Raw genomic sequence first — 20,628 nt, 5'->3', positions numbered from 1 at the left:
CCCCTCGCTCGCGGCTTCTGCAAAAATTAATCTTGGGGGTTGCCCACCTCCGAGTTGCCGGTTCGTGGGGTGCCCACAACTCCGGCCGCGTGCAACACCTTTCAATTAATTTGCCGCGCGTGTCGCGCCTCCTATAATCGTGCGTCGCGCGTACTATAAGCATGCGTCGCGCGTACTATAAGCATGCGTCGCGCGTACTATAAGCATGCGTCGCGCGTCCTATAACCATGCGTCGCGCCTCTGACGATGGTGAAAAGCGCCCTCCGGAGTTCGCTTTTCGACCGTCGCGCGTCCCATAGTGATACGTCGCGCCTGCTATAAGGGTGCGCACGGCCCTCCAGAGGTCGTCTTGCCCCATTCTGAACCCATCCCAAGGGCCCCTATTCTTCCTAGCAGTCCCCTTAATTAAGATTGTAGGAAAAGAATTGCGTCGCGCGTGCTGTACATGTTTCCGAGGTATCGATGGAATAATCGGTTTCCTTAACAATTTCACCGCCACCAGTATTGAGCGCGCGACGTAAAACCATTATTGTATGCGCGACGTAAAACCACTATTAAACGCGCGACGTAATGCAAGTGATGCCAACTGAAATCAGGGATTTTGGGAAACACGTCGCGCGTACTATAACATTACCAAAAAAAGAAATCTCTTCACTTTTCGATTATTTTTCCAATTTTTTATAAATTAATGTAGTACAAATCTTCAAAATTTATGATAAAATCAATATATATTAAAAAATTTCATATATTTTTCCAATTTTTCAATAAATTTCGGGAGACTAAAAATTAAATGATTGTTTTAAGTTAAAAACCGATGCTAAAATTAAATAAAAAAATTATTTCAATTAATTGATTCATGCAGTCTACGGCTGAAGTCTCTCCTGCATATTTATGGAAATCGACTCCTTTCAGCTCGCGGGGGAATTTTTCTCACAAGATCGTCTCCACGGGTGACAAGGAATCGACATTTCTGACGATCCCCCGCGTACATAAATAGGAATTCCGCGCGTCTCGTGTACGACAATAAAAGCGATTAGCCTCATCATCTCCTTATAAAAATGCTGCACCAACAACGCGTCGAAAAGCTGCCATTCATATTAATGTTGGACGCTCGCAGAAATATATAATCATACATTATATATTTTCCCCTGACATTCATGAGAGCTTGGCTGATCGATATTGACGACTCCTCGACATTCCCGCTAGCTCTGCACCTGGATATGTAAATAAATATCATCCTTTAGGGTTGAAAGAGTTGAGGCAAAATATTAATATGGATTCAAAATATTTCTGATTTGAAGTGATGCAAAGTCTTAAATTACTTTGTATTATCAGTTTTAATTTTTCAAATAAAAGAATTAAGAATTTTCAAAAATTAAAAAAACCTCCATTAAAAATCGGTGTTTAATTTTAACTCGAGACATTCAAGAGGCATTTCTGATACATTTTAAATAAATTGAGAACTAGAATAAACAAATATGAAATAAATTATCAATTAATGAATTTTTAACTTGTTTCTGTTCAAAAACAATGTCATGATATTTAACTAAACTCATTCCACCTTGCGGTATTCATTTCTGCTGATTGAAACTGTTGAAAGTTCTCTGCTCTCTTGCATTTATGGAGATTCCGTTTCTAATTGTGATCGAGTGTGGGCGTGTTATTTAATATGCGCAACCGCATTTCTCAATGCAACCCGCAGAACGCGCCAAGGCAACTGCATAATTCTTGAGATGCATATTTTTCGGTCGAAACGGAGATGCATTTCAAGGAAAAGAGACTTTCATCTCTGACCTTTTTTTCAAGAAATAGTCAGCAAACACAATTTATTTAAAGATTTAAGTGAAAAATATTGCTTAAAAATTTACAAATACAATGTCCGAGTAATTTTATTTTAAAAGAGATGATTTAAAAATTTTTACCCCAATTTCAATAATTTCACAAATCAATCTATCAACTTTTGCTAGAGAGGAATAATAAAAACGCTGCTGACAATTTTTTTTGAATTTTTGCCCTAAATTACTTTTCTCTCTTGATTATGGAAATCCGTGGCCTTGTTTTTCAATAACAATTAAATAAATTTCTTTGCAAAATACTAGTTTTTTATGAACGCCTTTTTTATTTAGAAAAATTGAATACTAAATAAAAAATCATCGACCAGAAACGAGACCCTGCGACGTGCAGGTTGCATACTTTCGAAAGCAGCAGGCGCGAGTGGTGCGGACATGATCAAATAGCCCTGGTGACAAGCTCAATATTGAATTTCATACGAAAGTCATGTAGGCTGCCTATTTTCAATTAATTTATTTTTCATAATTACAACAATTCAAAAAGATTCTGGAGGCGCGGGATTCTGAATGATTTTTATATCTGACAATTTTAATTTTTAATAGTTTAAAATATTTACTATTAGTAAACGTCAGAATATTTTTGAAGCAAGCTACTCTATTACGAAAATACACGATTTTCTGTTAAATTTTGTGTGTCAACGAAGGTATTAAAAGATAAAAATCTCCAAATAAGTGAAAATAATTTGTAAAGAAATTGACACGTGAGGAGATGATCATTGAAATGGATTTGTATTTACTCAAATAAGTGAAAAATAGGGAATTTAAAACCACAATTTAAGCTGATCATATCTGAGTTTTCTTATCAAATTTTAGTTCTTTTCCGACAAATGGGTTTTTCCCATCCCTGCCTATAAGTTTTTAGTACCATTTTTCATCATTCTAAAATCATATTATAAAAAATACATTCACATGAATTTAAAATAATTTGATCTTCTTCATGTTGTGATAGAACAAAACATGAAAAAATCGTCTACTTTCTGTCAAGATAATTTGAAAAATTGGTTCTTGAAATTAGAAAAAAACCAACTTGCTTCTTAAAATCGCATTGGAAATTTGAGAAAAATACCCCGAATCAGGAAATTTTTTCACTTGATTTGGACGATTGTTGGGCAAGGGCGGGTGGCATAATTGGGGATTTGCGAGCGACGCGGGCCGCACTCGGACCAATGCGGAGCGAGCACGGCAGATGCAACGCCGGCGTTTCGCGGTATCGATCCATCCGTCTGCCGGCGCCTCGTGATTTCGGGCCCAAAACTTTTGGTGCGCGAGCGAGAGAGAGAGAAGAGCCGCCGCTTTGCTGGCGAAACGCGCGCAGCCCCTTTGAAACTGCAACCCTCCGGACACAAAATGGCGACTGTCTCCGATTTGTGCGAGATCGGTGCTCTAACCACGCCGCCAACATTGAAAATGGCGAACGCTCGTCTGCCCCACTTTGAATTTTTGGTTGATTCTCTATTTTGATTAGGCGGAAGATTAGCATTTTTGTTGATATAAATCAATTAGGATGATTTAAAATCAATTTAAATAATATTATTCTCTACAAGATAAAGTTAAATTTGAATTATTTTAAGAACATTTTTTTAAAATAAAATCTTGTAAAACTACTCGATTGTTCCATTTAAGTATTTTTGTTCAATATCATAAATTTTTATTCTGTTTTAATTAAAAGTAGATTTAATTCTATTCTCCAACAGAATTACTTTGTATTACGTCTCAAGTTCAATCTTTTAACCGATAATGTGCTTACAAACTAAAAACTGACACACACAAAATTAGTTCAGAAATTGAAACTGAGATAAAATTTGCAACCATTAAGTTTCCCCAGTTTTACGAAAATTGACTTTTGGTTTTTTCTCTCAAAGGATTCGATTTAAAAGTCTGGGAAATCAATTTGGAGAACTTCAATTTCATCTGATTCAAAATTGAATTAATTCTGATTTTGAAATAATTCAGAAAAGAAATTATTAGAATTTTTACAGCTGCGTGTGTTAACATGATGTATTTTAATCCTATGATTGTAGAGGAAAAAGTCACAAAACGGATGTGGAATATTTTATCGCACAAGCTGCATTTTTGATTACGGTTTGATGACTTAAAAGTTTATAAAAGGAAAAAGTTTTATAATTTTTATAATTAAATTTTCAGATTGTTTAAGACTTTGATTTTTTCTTTATAAATCTGTAAAAAAGTCACTGTAGGAAATTTTGCCCTACCAACCGATTTAAAAAAAGAAAAAAAATAATAATAATGGAACTAATTATTATGTTATCCTATCCTTCTGATTTAAATTTTAAATGAGAAATTAAAGTTAGTTGTTACTTATAAAATCACAATTGTATAGGCTTAACTTTTTTAATTCCAAAATTTGACTCTAGTGAATTTGATTTTAAATCAAAATTATTGTTCAGTGATGGTTAATGTCAATTAATTCTACAAAAATCAAGAATATAAAATTTTGAAAAATTGATTGACCTCAATGAAAGTTGGAAAGTAGAAATCACTCTTCATGTTATCGACTTTATTTTGATAGAATTTGGAAATTTTTTGGCACCCTGCCGATGAAAAACGAAAACAACAAACGTGAATGTGCTAGAATAAATGAAAAGTGAGCGGCGGGCAACGACCTGACGAGATTAGCTGCCAGACACTGAGTCAGGAAAAAAGGAGGGGGGAAGAGGAATATAGTGTGTGGCACAGTTTTCACTGCGAGATAACGCGAAAGGTGCATACAACTGTAGAACTTTCAGTGTTGTGGGACTCGATTAGCATGAAAAATGTGTTAATGGAAATAAAGAACTTCACAGTGCTGAAAAGCGCAGTAAAAATGAAAACAATTTGCACTTATTTTAAAAAATTAAAAAACTCGGAGCCAAAAAAAAGGTCAACGAATTAACCCAGCAAATGTAATCAAAATTTATTTAAAATTCATGTAGGTGCTTGTTTTATTAAAAAAATAACCTGAATATCAATAAAAATAATTATTTGAACTATTTATTATAAATTATTAAATTTAAAAATCATTGAATTTTTACATTTACTAAGTATTTATTTATTATAAATTATTAAATTTGAAAATTATTGATATTTATTTGTGCTTGATTGTTACTAAACTCCTGAAATCATTTTCATCAAGAGCAAAATAAAAATTTTCTTGCTATTTTGGCTACTTTTGATCATGAAGATTTTTATATCATTGGTAAAAAATTTATATTTAAAAACGCGAAAAAAAATCTAAGTAAATAATAACAGTAAAAATTTGCATGAAATTGAATGAGTCACTGAAAGAACGTCAATGTTGACTTTAACTCTCGCCAGTGAACTTCCCAAAACCCCGTTTCGCTCATTTCGTACACACAAAGTGGCTCTTCTTCATTGAGCCAAAAACGCAATATATCGCGCTCAGGTATGTGATACTTAATTCTTCTTCGGCGCGAACTTTCACCGTACTCGATTCGGCTGCTGAACTACATTCGTGCTGCAGACTCGGCATCAATTCGCCGGCTCTGTATTATTATTATTATTTTATAACACCGGTGCAATGTAACGGCTCTTCGGATATGCACTCTGGATCTGGAGTATCGACTTTCAAAACAAACTGAAATAATAATAAAAAAAAACTCTTGTAAATTGGAATTTATAATAAACACTGAAATGAGCTAAAACAGGCACAAGTTTTAAAATTTTTATTCAAATTCATAAACATTATTGGAACTTTAAATGAACAATGTTTACTCATTTGGTTTTTAGTAAATATTTAAATAATTTTTAAATTAGAGAGCGTTTTAAAAATTAAAATATGCAAAAAATATTAAAATTAACTAATATTTTAAATTTAAATACTGTTGTTATTCTTCGCAATCACGGTCAAATCACTGACGGAATTTGGAATTAAACCCGAATTATTTTCAAATTACTCTGCGCCACTTGATGCTTCGGACACACAAAGGGCCGCATCTGCTCTCCTGCTTTCCCACCCGTAATTGCGTGGCTCCATTAGCTGATTGACTTTAGATTAGAAAACGAACTGTATATATAGGGGTGTATTTCGCCAGTCTCAGCACAAAATAGAACTTATATGGAACGAGCTGTGCTTAAAGGGTGGCATAGAAATGCAGGACGAGGAATTGCGAAATTCCTTCTAAATTAATCAAGTTCGATTAATTCCATTTCAGAAAATAAATAAAAGGATGCATACCATGTTGTAACTTTATGTGTCATTGTCAAAAACTTTCACCGAAAAGCGAAAACAACAGACCAAATTATATACCCGAGACGAACTGGCAGTTTTATACAAACCGGTAGGTTTTTTTATTTATTTATTTTCTCACGACCTTGAAGAGTCACTCAATTGGCCCGGTTATGCAACCGGTGCGTTTATTTTTTTATTTTATCAAAACGACCGCTTAAAAGTGCATTATAATATATTTGATGAGAATCTGTTGATAGCACGCGCATTTATGTCGGCCGTGTGTTTTCAAAAATTTTACGTAACCGGGCGTCGACACGCAATGCTGGTCGAAATTGTAACGCTTTGTGATTGCTTAACTCTCGGTTTACACGCCCGGTGTCCAAATATTTGAGACAGAAAAACTCCAAAAGTGAAAAGGAATTAACGAGGAGAACGTTTTTGAGAAAATTCACACGTTATTATAAAAATAACAAAGAAAGTATAAATTATTTCAGGTTCAAGTCCTCCAATATTTTTAAAAATCTTGACAAAAATTAATGAAATGTATTCATTATGATTAAATTGAGACTTAAAAATTCTTAGAAATTAATTCATTTAAATAGAACATATATATTTTTTAAATTCTTTCCAATTGTTCGAAACAAATCAAATTCATACTTTCTTTAAGAAATTTGGCGGAGTTAAAATTTTTATTTTAACTTATTTCATAATTATTATTGTTATTTTTATTTGTGCTAATTGTTCCATCATATTGTTTACATTCAATTGCTGAAAACAATTTATATGAGATAAAAAAGATATTGTTGGAAATATTAAATGTTTTACGTTTAGAAATCGAAGTAATTCCAAATTCCAACAATATTAAATCCTCAGAAGAGAAAATCATTTGAATAATTTAGTCACTCTTGATCTTTACAAATCATCCTGGCATATTTTGTAATAAAAATAACTTTAATCCCCGATTAAACAGACACTTAAATTTATTACTGATTCCATCATAATAATTCTAAATGACCGTTCAGATTCTTTCAACTTTATACGAATTCTTTCCGAGATTATCTCTCTCTCTGTGCTTTTTTTTTTCAAACTCATGCATAAGAAACACGCACATTTAATTAAGTTGAAACCTGATGGGACCGAGGGAGGAACACCCTTGGGGAGGCTGTGTGTGCCGAATCAGCGTTTCGTATAGAGTCTCTTTGAAAGCTCTCTCTCCTCTGCTTTGCGTCGAGCATCGTCAGTGCAATTTGCATGAACATTAAACAAGACGAGCGGCTTAATTGAAATAAAAGTTCCCGGCTCGCGGTTTCGCGTTAGTTTGACACAAAAGCATAGAAAACAGCAGGGGAACATATAAACATTCGAATCTGCAAAAACAAGCACTGCCTGCTGCTGAGAGTTAATTTATGCGAATTTCCATCCGCTCAAAAAAAAAAAAAAAAATATGGCTAGTTAAAATTTAAAAATGCCCCAGAACAATTTTAACTTCAACTTAAAATATTAAAATTTAAATGTTGTGAACAATAAAACGGCTAAACAGAAAAAATGTTTATACAAATACAATTTTTACAAAGTGTATGATTTTCAGCGTCACAAATCGCAAATCGTTGAAGACTTTTACATTATTAGAACTTGATTGGGTTGTTTTGAAGTAGTTTCGATGCAATTTTGATATTTTGGAAACAACTTTTTCTGATTTTGAGATATAAAATTCAGTCTGTTTTAAGAGGTATAAAGAAGGTCTGCAAAATTTTTATGTTTGAATAATCATCATCAAGATCAAACAAACCTCTTTCAAAATGCTGTCATTTTTAACAGTTTTGTGATTGATTATGATGCTTCTCTGTTGCATTTTTTACAATTTAAATTAATTTAAGCCAAGAAATCTATATTTTTATTAATCAAAAGAGGCCCAAATCAAAGTTCCACATATTTGAAAATGTGACATTTATTTCTGGACCATAAATGTTATCATGAATAAAAATGTTAGAATTGCATTCAAAAATTTAAAACAAAAGAAAATGCAAAAACCAATGGACGTGCATTAGCATTGTTTAAAGTTTCAACTTTGGCCTTTAAAATTCGCACGGTTTTAAAGTTTCTCTGGTCGTATCAGATTGAAATGTTTATATACTATTTCAATCTAAATATCTATTTTAATAAATTTAGAGCTTTTTTTATACTTCAATCACATTAATTTGTATACAGAATATTTTTTTTTTTTTATTAATCATTTAGTTATGTGATTAGCGAATTTTTTAAACAAAATAATTTATGGAAATTTGAAGTTTACCCAAAAATTTAAATGTAAATTCGGCTGAAACGTACTTCAAATCATCCTCGTTGATGAAAAAAAAAGTGGTTCACCTCAAATTTAATACTGAGCTTGCGGGAAAACGTATGATTCAAACATTTTCTGAGTGGAATTTAATCCTGAAATTAATCCCACCGATATTTCCTGGCTATAGTTTGCAATTCTGAAGGTCCATAAAATTAATAAACATAAAATAATGGGTGAATAAGTTAGCAAACTCATCGAATGCTAACTTTTTTGATAATTTACTCATTTTGACTTCTGAGATGAAGATTTATCTTTTTTTTTTAATTGAAGTTGAATAATAAGTTAGCAACCTTGTGATACCAACTTTGGTGTTCCTGATAGTTTCTCTAATTTTAAAAATATTTTATAAATTTTATTTTTGCTTTCTGGACCCGTTGTGGGCCAGAAATAAAGGACTGGAATTTTAGTTTTGCAAACTTACCTTGGTGCGGGGCAGCGAGGACGATGAGTGCGATGATCGGAAGGAGGGTGTCCATGGCGGGGGCGTCCGGGGGTCACTGCGGCGGGGGACACTTGTTCCTCGTTTCGGGGACACTGCTGCGGCGGTCACTTGGCACGCAAATCTCCTCCGTGCACTCTCAACGCTGCCCGAGCCCGACCGACTGACGAGCTCTCTTCGTCCTCGGGCCTGGCTGCGCGGCGCTTTCTCCCCGCCCGCCCGTGGCCGCGGAGGCGTGGTCACCGCCGGCCGCACACACCAGCCACTCCAACTCGCGCCCTTCCGGGCAGGGTGCACCCTGAAAATTTTGCAAAATATTCATAAAAAATTTTTATATTAAATTATTTTTATGCACGACCTCTTTATTTCTCATGCTTTTTTTTTAACTAAAATCAATTTATGTTTTGGCTTGGCCAAGCTTTGGCATAAATTCGTGAGAATCACTAGAATAATTAATTTGATTTTGACAATGTTAAAAGCAGATTGAAATCTACAGATTTTATGTTCACAAGCATGAACTATTTACATTTTTCTGATAATTTTTCTGCCTTAAAAGTAGAAAGTTGAATTCATGAACTGCATTATAAACTAAAATACCATCCGGTCATTGAATGAATGTCGTAGAATTTTCGATAAATTCCAGAAATTCGCATAAACAACTAATTTTCCATTAATTTTAGTTAAATTTCAATCTCTATGAGCTGAATTCCCAGCATAAAAATTCTCGAGAGAAATTTAGGATTCTTTTAAATATTGTTTTTTTTTACAATTAACTTGGATCAATAATTGCAATAAAAAAACTAGTTTGAATACAATTAATTAAAAAAATATGCAAATTTTTTTGTAAATTATTTTAGATTCTGGATTTACTTTACTTTATGGGATCGAGCGATAAATTATTTTCATAATTTCAACTGTATTAGCTCAACTCTTGATATAATTTGAACCATTTCATATCACTATTTGGAATCAATTATTGCATTTCACAATCAGAGGAAACCGACTGTTGTATAATTAAAAATTATGAAATTATTTGGAATTTATAACAAATAGTTTTCTTCTCTACTTTGAATTGTTTTTTTGTTGTTTTAGATTCATTTATCACTAAAAACTTGGAAGTTAAACCAATCTTATCAACGAATTGATTATATTTCTTACAAAACATTTAAAATTGAATGGAAATTATCATTTGCAGTTTTATTCTCAAGAATGCCAGTTAATTATTTCAAAATTTGCCAACATTAAAATGTACAATTTATTAGTTTTATACGGAAATTTTCACGTGTTTTACAACAAAGCCGGATGATTTTAAAGAAATTTACATAGTTGTTCATTGGTTAAATTTTATCAACAACTTTTTTTTAATAAATTAAGTTATCATTGTGTGGTTGTGGTTTTCCTCAAATAATTGCGTACACTTGTATAATATTTGGTCAGGAATTCTAGATGAGGAAAATGTTATAGAGGAAAATCAAAAACAATTTGCTGAATTTCCTTGTTCAGAAATACAGAAGGCAAAATTTTCCGAAAAAATATTCGAAAACTAAAAAAATGAAAATCCAAAAGAAAAAATTCTGACCTTTGCATTGCTTACGATTTAATTTCTGATATGAAAAAAAGGTTTTCTGATGAATGCCTATTAATTTTCTAATAAATGTAAAATGCTGTTTTCTGACAAATAAATTTTGGACAAATAGCGGCGACTGAAATAAATTACGGGGTTTTTTATAATTTTTTTCAGCTCCACAATCAATTAAACATTAGATAATCCTGAGGTATATCGTGCTTATTAATATTAATAATTCTGTATTTTCATTGCAAATTTTTCAAATAAATTGATGGAAAATATATAAAAAGTCCACATAAATATTTTAAAAGACAAGTTTTTACTGATGAAAGAGCTGTTTGCAATTTTAACGAGGAACAAAGGAGACTTGAAATTGCGACGTAAAATCCTCGGCACTAATTGATTGAGATGGAGAATGGGGGGATTTAAATCTCAGAGGGCACTTGCACAAAACTGCCGCTCGGTTATCATCACTCCGACGTTTTGAGCAACAGCGAAACCGGCTGCGCACGATAATAATATCGCCGGGGATTTGTTGGCGTCCCCCGCGAAAATGGTCACGCCGAGTGCACCCCGATGCAACCCACCCTTTCGCCCCCGCCTAGCTCTGAAGCTCATTCAGAGAACGAAAAAGATGCAACAGTGATACTCGTAATGAAAGCAAACAGCGTTATATGAAAATCGATTCGCCGCCGCCGCTACTCCACGTTACGCTCGTTGGAGCTGACGTATGAAAGAGAACCGCGCATGAACGTTTGCAAAAAAAATCACAGATCTATGATGCAAAAACGCTTAAAAATGAAATAAAGGAAAGGAATATTTTGATAAATTACAGAGAAAATAAACAGAAGAAACTGTTTAAAAAAAAATAAAGCTGCATAAGAGGGAAAAAAGTCAAAAACTTGGGACAGTTTCAATTTTTTTTTTTTTTTTTTTTAATTACAGAGAGCTTCTCTTTTATTGAAAATAATCCCATTTGTTTTGTCTAAAGAGACCCAAAAATCGATAATATTTTTCACAATGTTAATTTCCTTAAACATTTGATATTTACAAGGAGAGGAAAATAACAGGGATTAAAAAAAAAACTATTTTCCAACCTTTGAAGGATTTTTCTCCTTTTTTTAAATATTTAATTTATCAGAATAAATCTGTTTTAACAACCAATTAAGTAGTGCTTATCACTGTTGTTTGGTTGAACCGGGTTGATCAATTGTTACATCACATCTGCAAACATTTTACTTTCAAAAAGGAATTGTTCGGATTGCAAAATAATAATTTTAAAACATTTTCTAAACAAATTTCACATTATTTGGTAAATTTTTTTTATTCAAATTTTCCCATTCTATTTTTTACTTGGAATTTACTCCCGGCGTTCTAATTGTAGTTTCCGACTTAATGTTTTTTAGTAAAAATTACAAGAAGAAACACTAAATATTTTATTACAATTTTTTTTTATTAACTTAAAGATATATAAAAAAATTTCAACTAAAAATGTACAATTTTAATGGCAAACCATTAATCCTACCTTGGACGTGAAATGAACAATTTCGACAAATGATAATGAAATTAAACCAAGCTTTTAACCAACATAACCTTGTTGAAACCAGTGTTTCTACAGTTTTAGGCAGTTAATTGGAAGTTTTCAAGTTTTGAAAATTTCTGCAAAAATTGCAAACTAACTTTCTTAAATCAAAGTCTGACATTTGTATTTGCAAATTCTCAATTTTAATTTTTCCGAAAGCCTTTCCCCTCATATTTAGTATGGAAAAATGTTTTAATTTGTTAATAACAATTAATTTTATAAATTTTGATTATATGTAATTCATCTACAGGAGGCAAAATTTACAGGTTTCCGAATTGAAACGTGGTTAGTCTTTGAGAGAATCATTAAAAGCCGCGGCTGTGCTAATTCCGGCCGGAGAGGAGTAAATCTGTCTATTCAAAGTCGCTTTCATCGTTGGCTGGGAGAATTGAGTCGTCTTGTGATGGGATAAGCGATATTGCTTCTGTGCCGAGGGAGGGAAGGGGGAGAGCGCGGGTTCGGGGGTAGTTTTGCTCAACCACCGAGTCAGCGAGAGAGAGAGAGAGAGAGTTGATGACTAACTGAATCAACATGAAAGAGGCCGGCACATCATTAAAACTGCCTGTTGATTTGAGTTAATAAATAGAGAGAGCAGACGTTCTCGCGCGCGTGTGTTCCTGTGAAAAATAATAATGCACCAGCGCTCTTTTACCGCACGCCCTGCAGCTAAAAACGAGAGACAACGGCCGGTCCACGCACCCCTTCAAACCCGGATTTAATTAAAATGAAGAGTGATTTTCATAACTTTCTTTACAAATTATTTCTTTGAATTATTTGATAAATTTTCTAATCCCATTTTGTTAGAAAAAATAGATTCTTTAATAAATATATAAATTTCATTTCATTTTTTTTTTTTAGATCTAAGCAAAGAATTAAACGATTTGAAGTAAATTTGCATGTTGATTTCATTGAGAGTTTAGAATAAATTGAAAGGTGATGAAAAATTTAAAAATTTACCTGTTAATTTTTCGTTAAAATTGATTTCTTAATTTCTTAGTTTTTATTAAAATATTTTAGTGGCGTTGCCATTTTCTTTAAATTCTTTAATAATATCAAAGGCTGCGCATTCCAAAATTATGTTGGTACACGGCTGCCGTCAGAGCCATGGGGCCTTATGCCTCGGGCGGAAGACATCTTTTTTTTGGCCAACATAATAGAGCTGATGCGCGGCCTTTGAATAATATTCATTAATGATTGGATGGTAATTAAAATTTAAATTAAAATTTTCCATTAAGCATGAAATTGTGCAAAAGAACAACATAGAAAATTATAAATTGCCACATGAATTTGTTAATTGTTTGTTTGTATATTTTATATTTAATTAGGCTAAAAGATAAATCATGTTAATAATTTTACTATTTCAATTACTTATAATTTTATTGATTAATTTTTCCACATAATTAGATTTATAAAAATCAATTGTTGTAATGTATTCTGAAAAATTGAAAACGAAATTGCTCAATTTTACTTCAGAATTCAGAAGAAGGTGTTTTTTTTTCCTTGGTTTCCTGCATTTATATAAAATGACTTCCTGAAAATTATTTAAACTATTTTTGGTTTCTCATACAAATTGTTACGACCAATTTTCATTCAAAGAAAAACAAAAACATGAGTTCACTAATAAAATTTTAAATGTAATTTTAATTTTATTTTTTTATGAAGATTCTTAAAAATAATTATTGTCATCATATAAGAACTAAAATCTATATTTTTTCCGTATTTTTCATTAAACTAACTCGAATTTGTTACAATTTGTGACAAATTAAAGAAAATGTATAATAAAATTGAAACAAGATCTTTTTTTAATCAAATTAATTATATTTACGTTTTGAATGTATGATTTTTTCCGTATGTAAAATGGATTAACAAGCACCCTTTTTCCACCTAAAGTGCATTAATTTCATGACTATGTAGACAGGCCATTAGGTATTTGCCGAGCAGTAATGGACTCGTCAATGTGAAAGCGAAAAGATCCATATTTTTTTTTACTTTCTTTGCCGGTCGGTCTTGGGCAAACACGGCGTCGCGCAATAATAATCATGCGATGTATCTTGTGTGATGCGGAGCAAGGGAGTGATCGCTGGGGGCGCTTTCAGGGGGTGAGTCTCGTCCCTAATGCAGTATTATTACTTTGGCGCGCGCACTATGGGGAGACACCCGTCACCGGAGAGCAATAATAATAATAATAATGATGACGACGGTGATATTGCTGGGGCAGCAGGAAATTTGTATTTGATAAGCGAGTCGCAAAATATTATACCCCTCACTTTAGCATGCACATCCTGATGCGTATCAATTTACAGTTGAAAGTAAAACCTGTAATTTTATATGAATTTAAATGAAAAAAGAGAGATTTAATTAAAAAAGTGCAAATTTTTAAAAAGGGAAATTACAGTGAAAAAAAATGTATTTTTATTTGCCAAACTATGAATTTTTTGCAGCAGGTATAGAAAATTAAATTAAATTAATGAAATTCTTGCTTGTTTAAATTTTTAAATAATTCTAATTAATTCATTCAAACTATTCAGCCTGATGAGCCTAAGCAGGCAACCCGCTTGACAAGCCTGTTCTGCCAGTTGCCTAAATGTACGCGAAGATAATTTTTGCTTCCTTGCTGCATTCATTATTATTTTTAACAATTTCTCCAATTTTGCCGGATAATTTATTACAATTAATTAAAATTTAATTACCAATGGTTAGCTGCGTTTTTAATGGAAATAATAACAGCAAAAAAAATCTAAAAAGTGGGAAAATTGTTGCACTTAAAAAGGAAGTAAAACTATTCATTTCAATTTAAAGAGTTGATTTTTTAACCCAGTTATTCAAATGCTTTTTCCTTATCAGCAGTTGATTTGAAGAAATTGAAAGCAATTTGGCAGAGATTTTAATTTTTTTTTTAATATTTAAGAAATTTCTCGTTATTATATATATTTTTTGTTTTATTTTGGATTTTTTTTATTCTTTTGACCGATATCGTCATTTTTTTTAAATAACACTCTTAATTTAATTTCACTTCATTCATCTTCCCAAACGGTCTGCAAAGTACACTTTGATACTTTTTTTATGACCTCAAGTGTGTGTTGTCCGAAGAAGAGATTGCGTCATGCATAAAGAATTAAAAAGCAAATAAAAAAAGCACTGCTTTCCGCGTCTTCCCACCAAACCTCCACTTTTATAGAGGGTTGTGCAACTGACTTAAATTTGGACCGCCGCAAAAAGCATTCCGTCGTGCCGAGAGCTCGAAAGTAATTTTGTTAATTGCGCGCGACAAAATCAATAGTGCGAGAGAGAAGAACGCCTGCTGCCCTTTTGCTTCTTCGGCTTCCACCATCATGTCTCTTTCTCCGACAAGGAAAAAATTTGAGAAAGCGTAGTTGATTAAATTTAAATTTTCAAAATAAAAACGATTCAAATTGGGATGCAGAGCCATTTAAATTTATAATAATATGGAAATTAAAACAAAAATCTGTTCTAGTGTCTGAAATGTTGTACAAATTTTTTTTCAAAATTTAATTAACAAATAAATTTAAAAAAATATGCAAACCGCAATTAAAATATAGAGCAGGATAATTATTGATTTTATTTCTTTCTTTGAAATAAGAAAGCGACTCAATTGACCCTTTGAAGAAAATCATAATTTCATAATTCAAGCAGTATCGATCGTGCAATTCTTCTACAAAATCGTTTTTATTTAGTTTAATAATACCTGCTTCAATTAATTTTTTAATCAATTAATCAAAACCGGTTTTTTTCATCCTCTCACTTTTATTTGAGGTTTTAAATCGCCTATAATTTTGATAAATATTAGAACAAGCTGAAGTTCACCCCTAAGCAATACAGGGGTGGATTTTTGAAGTAAATTGGCAAATCAAAGAGATTGACGAATTGAAAAAATCCTTAATTAATTAAGAATAATTGAATTCCCACGTTTTCCACCTCTTGAAACAAGGAAACGAAAATTTAAGGCCGGTTTTTATTTTCAATTGACAATTTTAATTAAATTTTTCCTATTAAAAACGCTTAGAAATTACAAAATAAACAATTAACTCGATCATGCGCACAATAAAATTAACCAACACGGAAAACAATATGAAAAAAAATGGAGCAAATTGAAATGAGTGCGAGCGATAAGGGGTTTAGTTGGTGGTCTGGCCGACACTTCTCATATTGCGCTCTCGGTTGAGCACCGACGCGAGGTGAAAAAGTCATCTGGAGCAGCAGTCTCGGCAGCGTCTCGCCGCGGTTTGCTTCTTTCTTTCTTTGTCAGCGCAGACACTGAACTGGGTCGCCGGAAAGGATTGTGATTTTTCGAGACCGGGCGCCAACAATGGGCAGTTAATTTTCGCGACGCAATTTGCTTAACGCGCGGTGAGTCAAAGTAGAAGAAAGAGAGGATTATGTATGTTTTTTATATGAGAGTGATAAGACGTCCGTCTGCGTCACGAAACGTAAACAAGAGCAATACCGGCGGCAGAATGCGGTTGATTGCTAATTTGCTGCCAGATCGATGTCGCGGCATTGAGAGTTGAGACCCAATTATTTATTTATTATGACTACGAAAGGGTAAGGAGAATATTTATACTAATGGAATTCAATTTTGGACTAAAATTATTAGATAAAAATCTCTTTAAAAATAATTTTAAATGCTTGAATTCTGAATCTCTTAAAAATTACTTTAATTGTTTATAAAATTAAATAAATACTCGGATTGTAAAATAAATTAGAAAATTTTCTTTAAAAACATTTTATCCGTTCTAATTTACCTTAAAAAACATATTTTGAAATAAAAACTTCACTCTTAATTAAATCACAGGAAGTTAAAAAAGTGAATTTGTTTGTAAGTTTATTTTTTTTAAGACTCTTTATTTAAATAGATTTTCCTTTAAACTTAAATTTCACATTAATGAATTTGATTTTTCCTTCGTTTCAACACGGAAGTGTAGCTTTCGTTCACTCTTTCAACTTGAATTTAATTTCCTGCTCTGCGCCTGTTGCGTGGAAGGCGCAGGCGAGTTAAAAATAACGCACCTAGCTGTTTATACTTATTGGTTTCTCCCACGTACGAGAAAAAACGCTCCCACATGATCAAGTTCTATTTTTAAGTTTTCAAGCCTGCTCCAACCATAAAAAAGGTATAGAAGTGTGGTGAATGAGTGATGGGTTGGCGGAAAAGAAATAAATCTCTGAGTGCAAAACAAAAAATCCGTCTACGCCAATTCAAAGATAAGAATTTCCACGAAAGCTTTCAGAAGTTTTTGACCGATGCCTATAGTAGTTTAATCATCCACTATAGTTTTGAAATTTGACGCAAGTGGTTTTGTTATTTCCTCCCAACGTTTTAAGTGAATCAGTTATGGTGGGGAAGGAAAAACCGCACAACAACGCCACACTTCACATATATGAAAAACAAACAAAGATAACGCAGCAAATCTACTCTCTATATAAAACGGAACGTGCCGCAGCCTTTTCCTCACTTCTGTTTTCCAGTCCGAGAAAAATACTAAATTATTCACATCTTTTGGTGCAGCTGCAGAATGCCGGAGAGCGTCAACAAGGCCGGCAGAGCAGGACCGTCATCCCTGCCGACGTTGCGGAACAATCCGGCCAAATCAGTCGCCGAGCTGAGGAATACAAATCAGGCGGTCGAGGTGCGCTTGAAGAAGCAACTCGACGACTGCGAGAGACGCAGAAAAGACTTGGTCGTCCTCAACCAAAAGAGTAAGACGAATTTTAAATTGTGGCGTAAATATTTGAAATCTAATCTAAAAATTTAAAACTTAGTTTCACTTCCGGGGTCATTTGTGTAAATTAAAATGGTAATAATTCCAAGTACTCCATTTGTTATTAATGTCGTCTTACAAACTAATGAAATATTAATACAACTATAAGAAATAAATCAATTTAATTAAATTCAAATAATTTATAATTCGAAAAATTAGGGAAATAAAATGGTGAATTTTTTCACGATATAAAATATTTATTTTACTAAAGTATTTTAATAATTGTATGAAATATTTTACTTACTTTAAACTGCTTTTAAATCATTTTAGCTATTTTTTTTTATTGTATTCAATTCCATATTAAGTGTTTTCAAGCAAAAGATCCAACATTCTTTTAAATATATTGTTCAGTGTATCACAAATACTTGTAAAAAATGAAATAAAAATTAATTATATCTTTCAAGAAGAAATTGTTCTCTAATGAATTTTGTGAAAAGTTCTCTTTAATTAAAAGAGTCGAGGAAACTAATGAAAAATAAATTACTTTTAATATTTGCAGTCTCTCGAGAAAATGAAGCTCTTCAAAAGAAATACCGGAGCATCGCGGCCGAGTTCAACAACCTCAAAGAAAACTACCAGAAAAAAGTCTCCGATTATGGCAAATTGCAAAAAGGTTTGTAAATTGGAATAAATTTAAACTTCAATTTATAACAATTAATTTATCAGCCTCGGAGACCGTTTGTAAAGAGTACGAAAAGTTGGCCGAGTTGTACAAAGTCGAAACGTCTGCGATGCAGGGTGCGATTGAAAAGGCGTCCGGGGTGAGAAATTGCAAATATTTTGTCAAGAAGTTTTTTCTAATTTTTTAAATTATCTCCGTTTCGCTGCAGTGGTACAAGGAAAACAGAGCTTTGAAGAGGCAGAGCGCCATGCTTGTGCAAAAGTACCTGCAAGTTTCTCCAAATGGGTTCACGGAAGATCTGAGTACCATTCCCGAAAATGAGAACGACAAGAAGATTTTCGACGAGCTGGATTCCCTGAGAAAGGGTCAACAAGGTGAATTTTTTTGTCAGAAACTTGCAAACCAGAAAGATTAGAAATTGATGTTTCTAAAAAGTTCTTAACTAAATGTAATTAAAATTTGTTCAACATTAAAAATAAAATTTAGATTTGGCGTCGGAAAACTCGATTCTGCAAGTGGAGCTGAACGCAGCCAAGTTGGACGAGTTCGAGGCGCAGGAAAAGCTGATCGAAACGTCCGTGTGGCTGGAACAGGAAAAGCAGAACAGAGCGAAGCTCGAGCTGGAGTTGAAGGAGATGCGCGAGCGACACGCCAACCTGGAGAAAATAACGAGCGTGCAAACGCAAGAGTACAAAGCTCTGCAGGCGAAATTCGAGGAGGAAAAGAAGCTAATTAGCGACGTCAAAAAGGAAGCGGGCAAAGTAGGCGCATATTTTGCTTTGTGAGAGCGAATTTGATTCTTGTGGTGTGTGTTTGCGCAGGCGAGAAAGGAACGAAACGTTCTGGCCCACCAAAGTGCCCTGCTCATGGTCGACGTGGCTGGGAACGACAGGCTCATGCTTTTGCTCCAGGAGGTGGAAAATCTCAAAGCCAAACTCGAGGAAGAGAGTAATAAACACAACGAGCAAGTAGAGGAATTACAGGTATATATGGCAGATAATATGAAGCTAGAGGGGAAAGGGGTAAGGAGAGGAAAGAAAGGGTGATTAATAAAGAGGGGAGAACGTAAGATGGAGATAAGACGGTAGGGGAAACATGCGCTGGGAAAGGTAGATAGGGGAAAGAGGAGAAATGGGTTTGAAAGGATGGGGGAAAGGGAAACGATTCGAAAGAGGGGAAATTAAGAAGGGTACAGGGAGCCAATTTAAAGAAGGTTATACGTTTTACTTTGAGTACTTAATTGTAATGAAGGAAAACTGAGGAAAGTAAAATTGCCATTATCAATAGGATGATTCATTAGTTTGCCTAATAAATCAACAAATATTTCAGTTCAAAATATCCGAAATGCAATCGGAAGGTCGAGTGGAAGCTTTGGAAGAAAAGCTGCGTCTTGTGGAAACTGAGCTTGAGTGCGAACAGAAAAAGAGCGCCAGACTGGAGGAAAAAGTACAGGAACTGGAGGCTGGTGGCTCGGCTCCTCCACCACCACCGCCACCTTCAATGGCAGGCCCACCACCGCCTCCACCTCCACCACCCCCGGCTGCCCCTCTACCGCCACCACCTCCAATGCCTCCTGGAGGCCTCGCACCAAGTGGCTCCTTGAAAATCAACAAAGCTGAGAAAAAGGTGGAAGAACCTGCTGCTGGAGGTAAAATTAATTTTTTTATTTTTTGATTAAAATTATAACGTTAATTTCAGCCGCGATCGATGACGTCATCAATCAAATCAGGGGTGGCAGATTTACCCTTAGGTCCGCTGTCAAGGTATGATTGTCAATCTTTCAATTTTGAATTGATTATAAATTTATTTTGAAAATTTAGAGGCCAGTGCAGAAACCTTTGGAGAAACGAAACACCGAAGCCGTGGAGGAAATGATGAACATTTTGGGAGCCATGAAGAGAGGCAACAACTTGAAAGAAGCTTTGAAGAAGAATTCCGCCGACTGAGAAACACACTTGAATTTATTTATGAAAAAAGTGCCTTCATTGTTGTTTTAGAAATAAATTTTAGAGTTTGATACCTGAAATGATTGATTTTAATGTGATTTTGTGGCAAACGCAGCGGGAGGTAGTGCGGTTTAATTAATAGGCACAGAGAACGGAAAGGGGGTTGCAAATGCGTCACTTTGTCGACCAACCCTCCGACGCTCGGCATTATGAATATACAACGACAACCTCTCTCATCCCTGCTGCGGCGTAATTGGACGCAAAAAGCAGTGCGCCGGCGAAATGTCAGCTAATTTGGTCATTGAGTAGAAA

At 33.8% G+C, this 20,628-nt stretch overlaps 2 protein-coding genes across 3 annotated transcripts in view; one reads left to right on the top strand and one right to left on the bottom strand.

Annotated features, from left to right (window-relative positions):
* LOC132204766 (protein Skeletor, isoforms B/C) overlaps positions 1 to 20,628 on the bottom strand; it is a 40,446-nt gene that overhangs the window by 17,602 nt on the left and 2,216 nt on the right. Inside the window, exon 2 of the mRNA XM_059633521.1 lies at positions 8,802 to 9,117. Within this exon, the coding sequence (XP_059489504.1) occupies positions 8,802 to 8,856 (55 nt within the window). The 5' untranslated portion in view covers positions 8,857 to 9,117. The remainder of the gene's footprint in view (positions 1 to 8,801; positions 9,118 to 20,628) is intronic.
* Positions 16,105 to 20,396, top strand: LOC132204270 (shootin-1-like). 2 transcript variants are annotated; one of them, XM_059632669.1, is made up of 10 exons: positions 16,105 to 16,336; positions 17,496 to 17,686; positions 18,248 to 18,361; positions 18,415 to 18,509; positions 18,579 to 18,744; positions 18,857 to 19,131; positions 19,192 to 19,353; positions 19,700 to 20,018; positions 20,069 to 20,133; positions 20,191 to 20,396. In XM_059632669.1, the coding sequence occupies exons 2-10, from the start codon at positions 17,503 to 17,505 to the stop codon at positions 20,314 to 20,316; spliced, it is 1,506 nt and encodes a 501-aa protein (XP_059488652.1). In that variant the 5' UTR covers positions 16,105 to 16,336; positions 17,496 to 17,502; the 3' UTR covers positions 20,317 to 20,396. The 2 variants fall into 2 exon arrangements, with proteins under 2 accessions (XP_059488652.1, XP_059488651.1); XM_059632668.1 differs by lacking the exon at positions 16,105 to 16,336 and adding an exon at positions 16,401 to 16,531.

The sequence above is a fragment of the Neocloeon triangulifer genome, unplaced genomic scaffold (genome assembly GCF_031216515.1).
Source record: "Neocloeon triangulifer isolate White Clay Creek 2 clone unplaced genomic scaffold, ASM3121651v1 ptg000022l, whole genome shotgun sequence".
Classification (NCBI taxonomy): Eukaryota; Metazoa; Arthropoda; class Insecta; order Ephemeroptera; family Baetidae; genus Neocloeon; species Neocloeon triangulifer.
This window is presented reverse-complemented; position numbering and strand designations above follow the sequence as displayed.

Excerpts from the sequence above, each read along its gene's own strand:
- LOC132204270 (XM_059632668.1), top strand. Across the intron at positions 17,687-18,247 it reads GGTCGTCCTCAACCAAAAGA|TCTCTCGAGAAAATGAAGCT; the intron begins GTAAGACGAATT and ends TAATATTTGCAG. Across the intron at positions 18,510-18,578 it reads CGATTGAAAAGGCGTCCGGG|TGGTACAAGGAAAACAGAGC; the intron begins GTGAGAAATTGC and ends GTTTCGCTGCAG.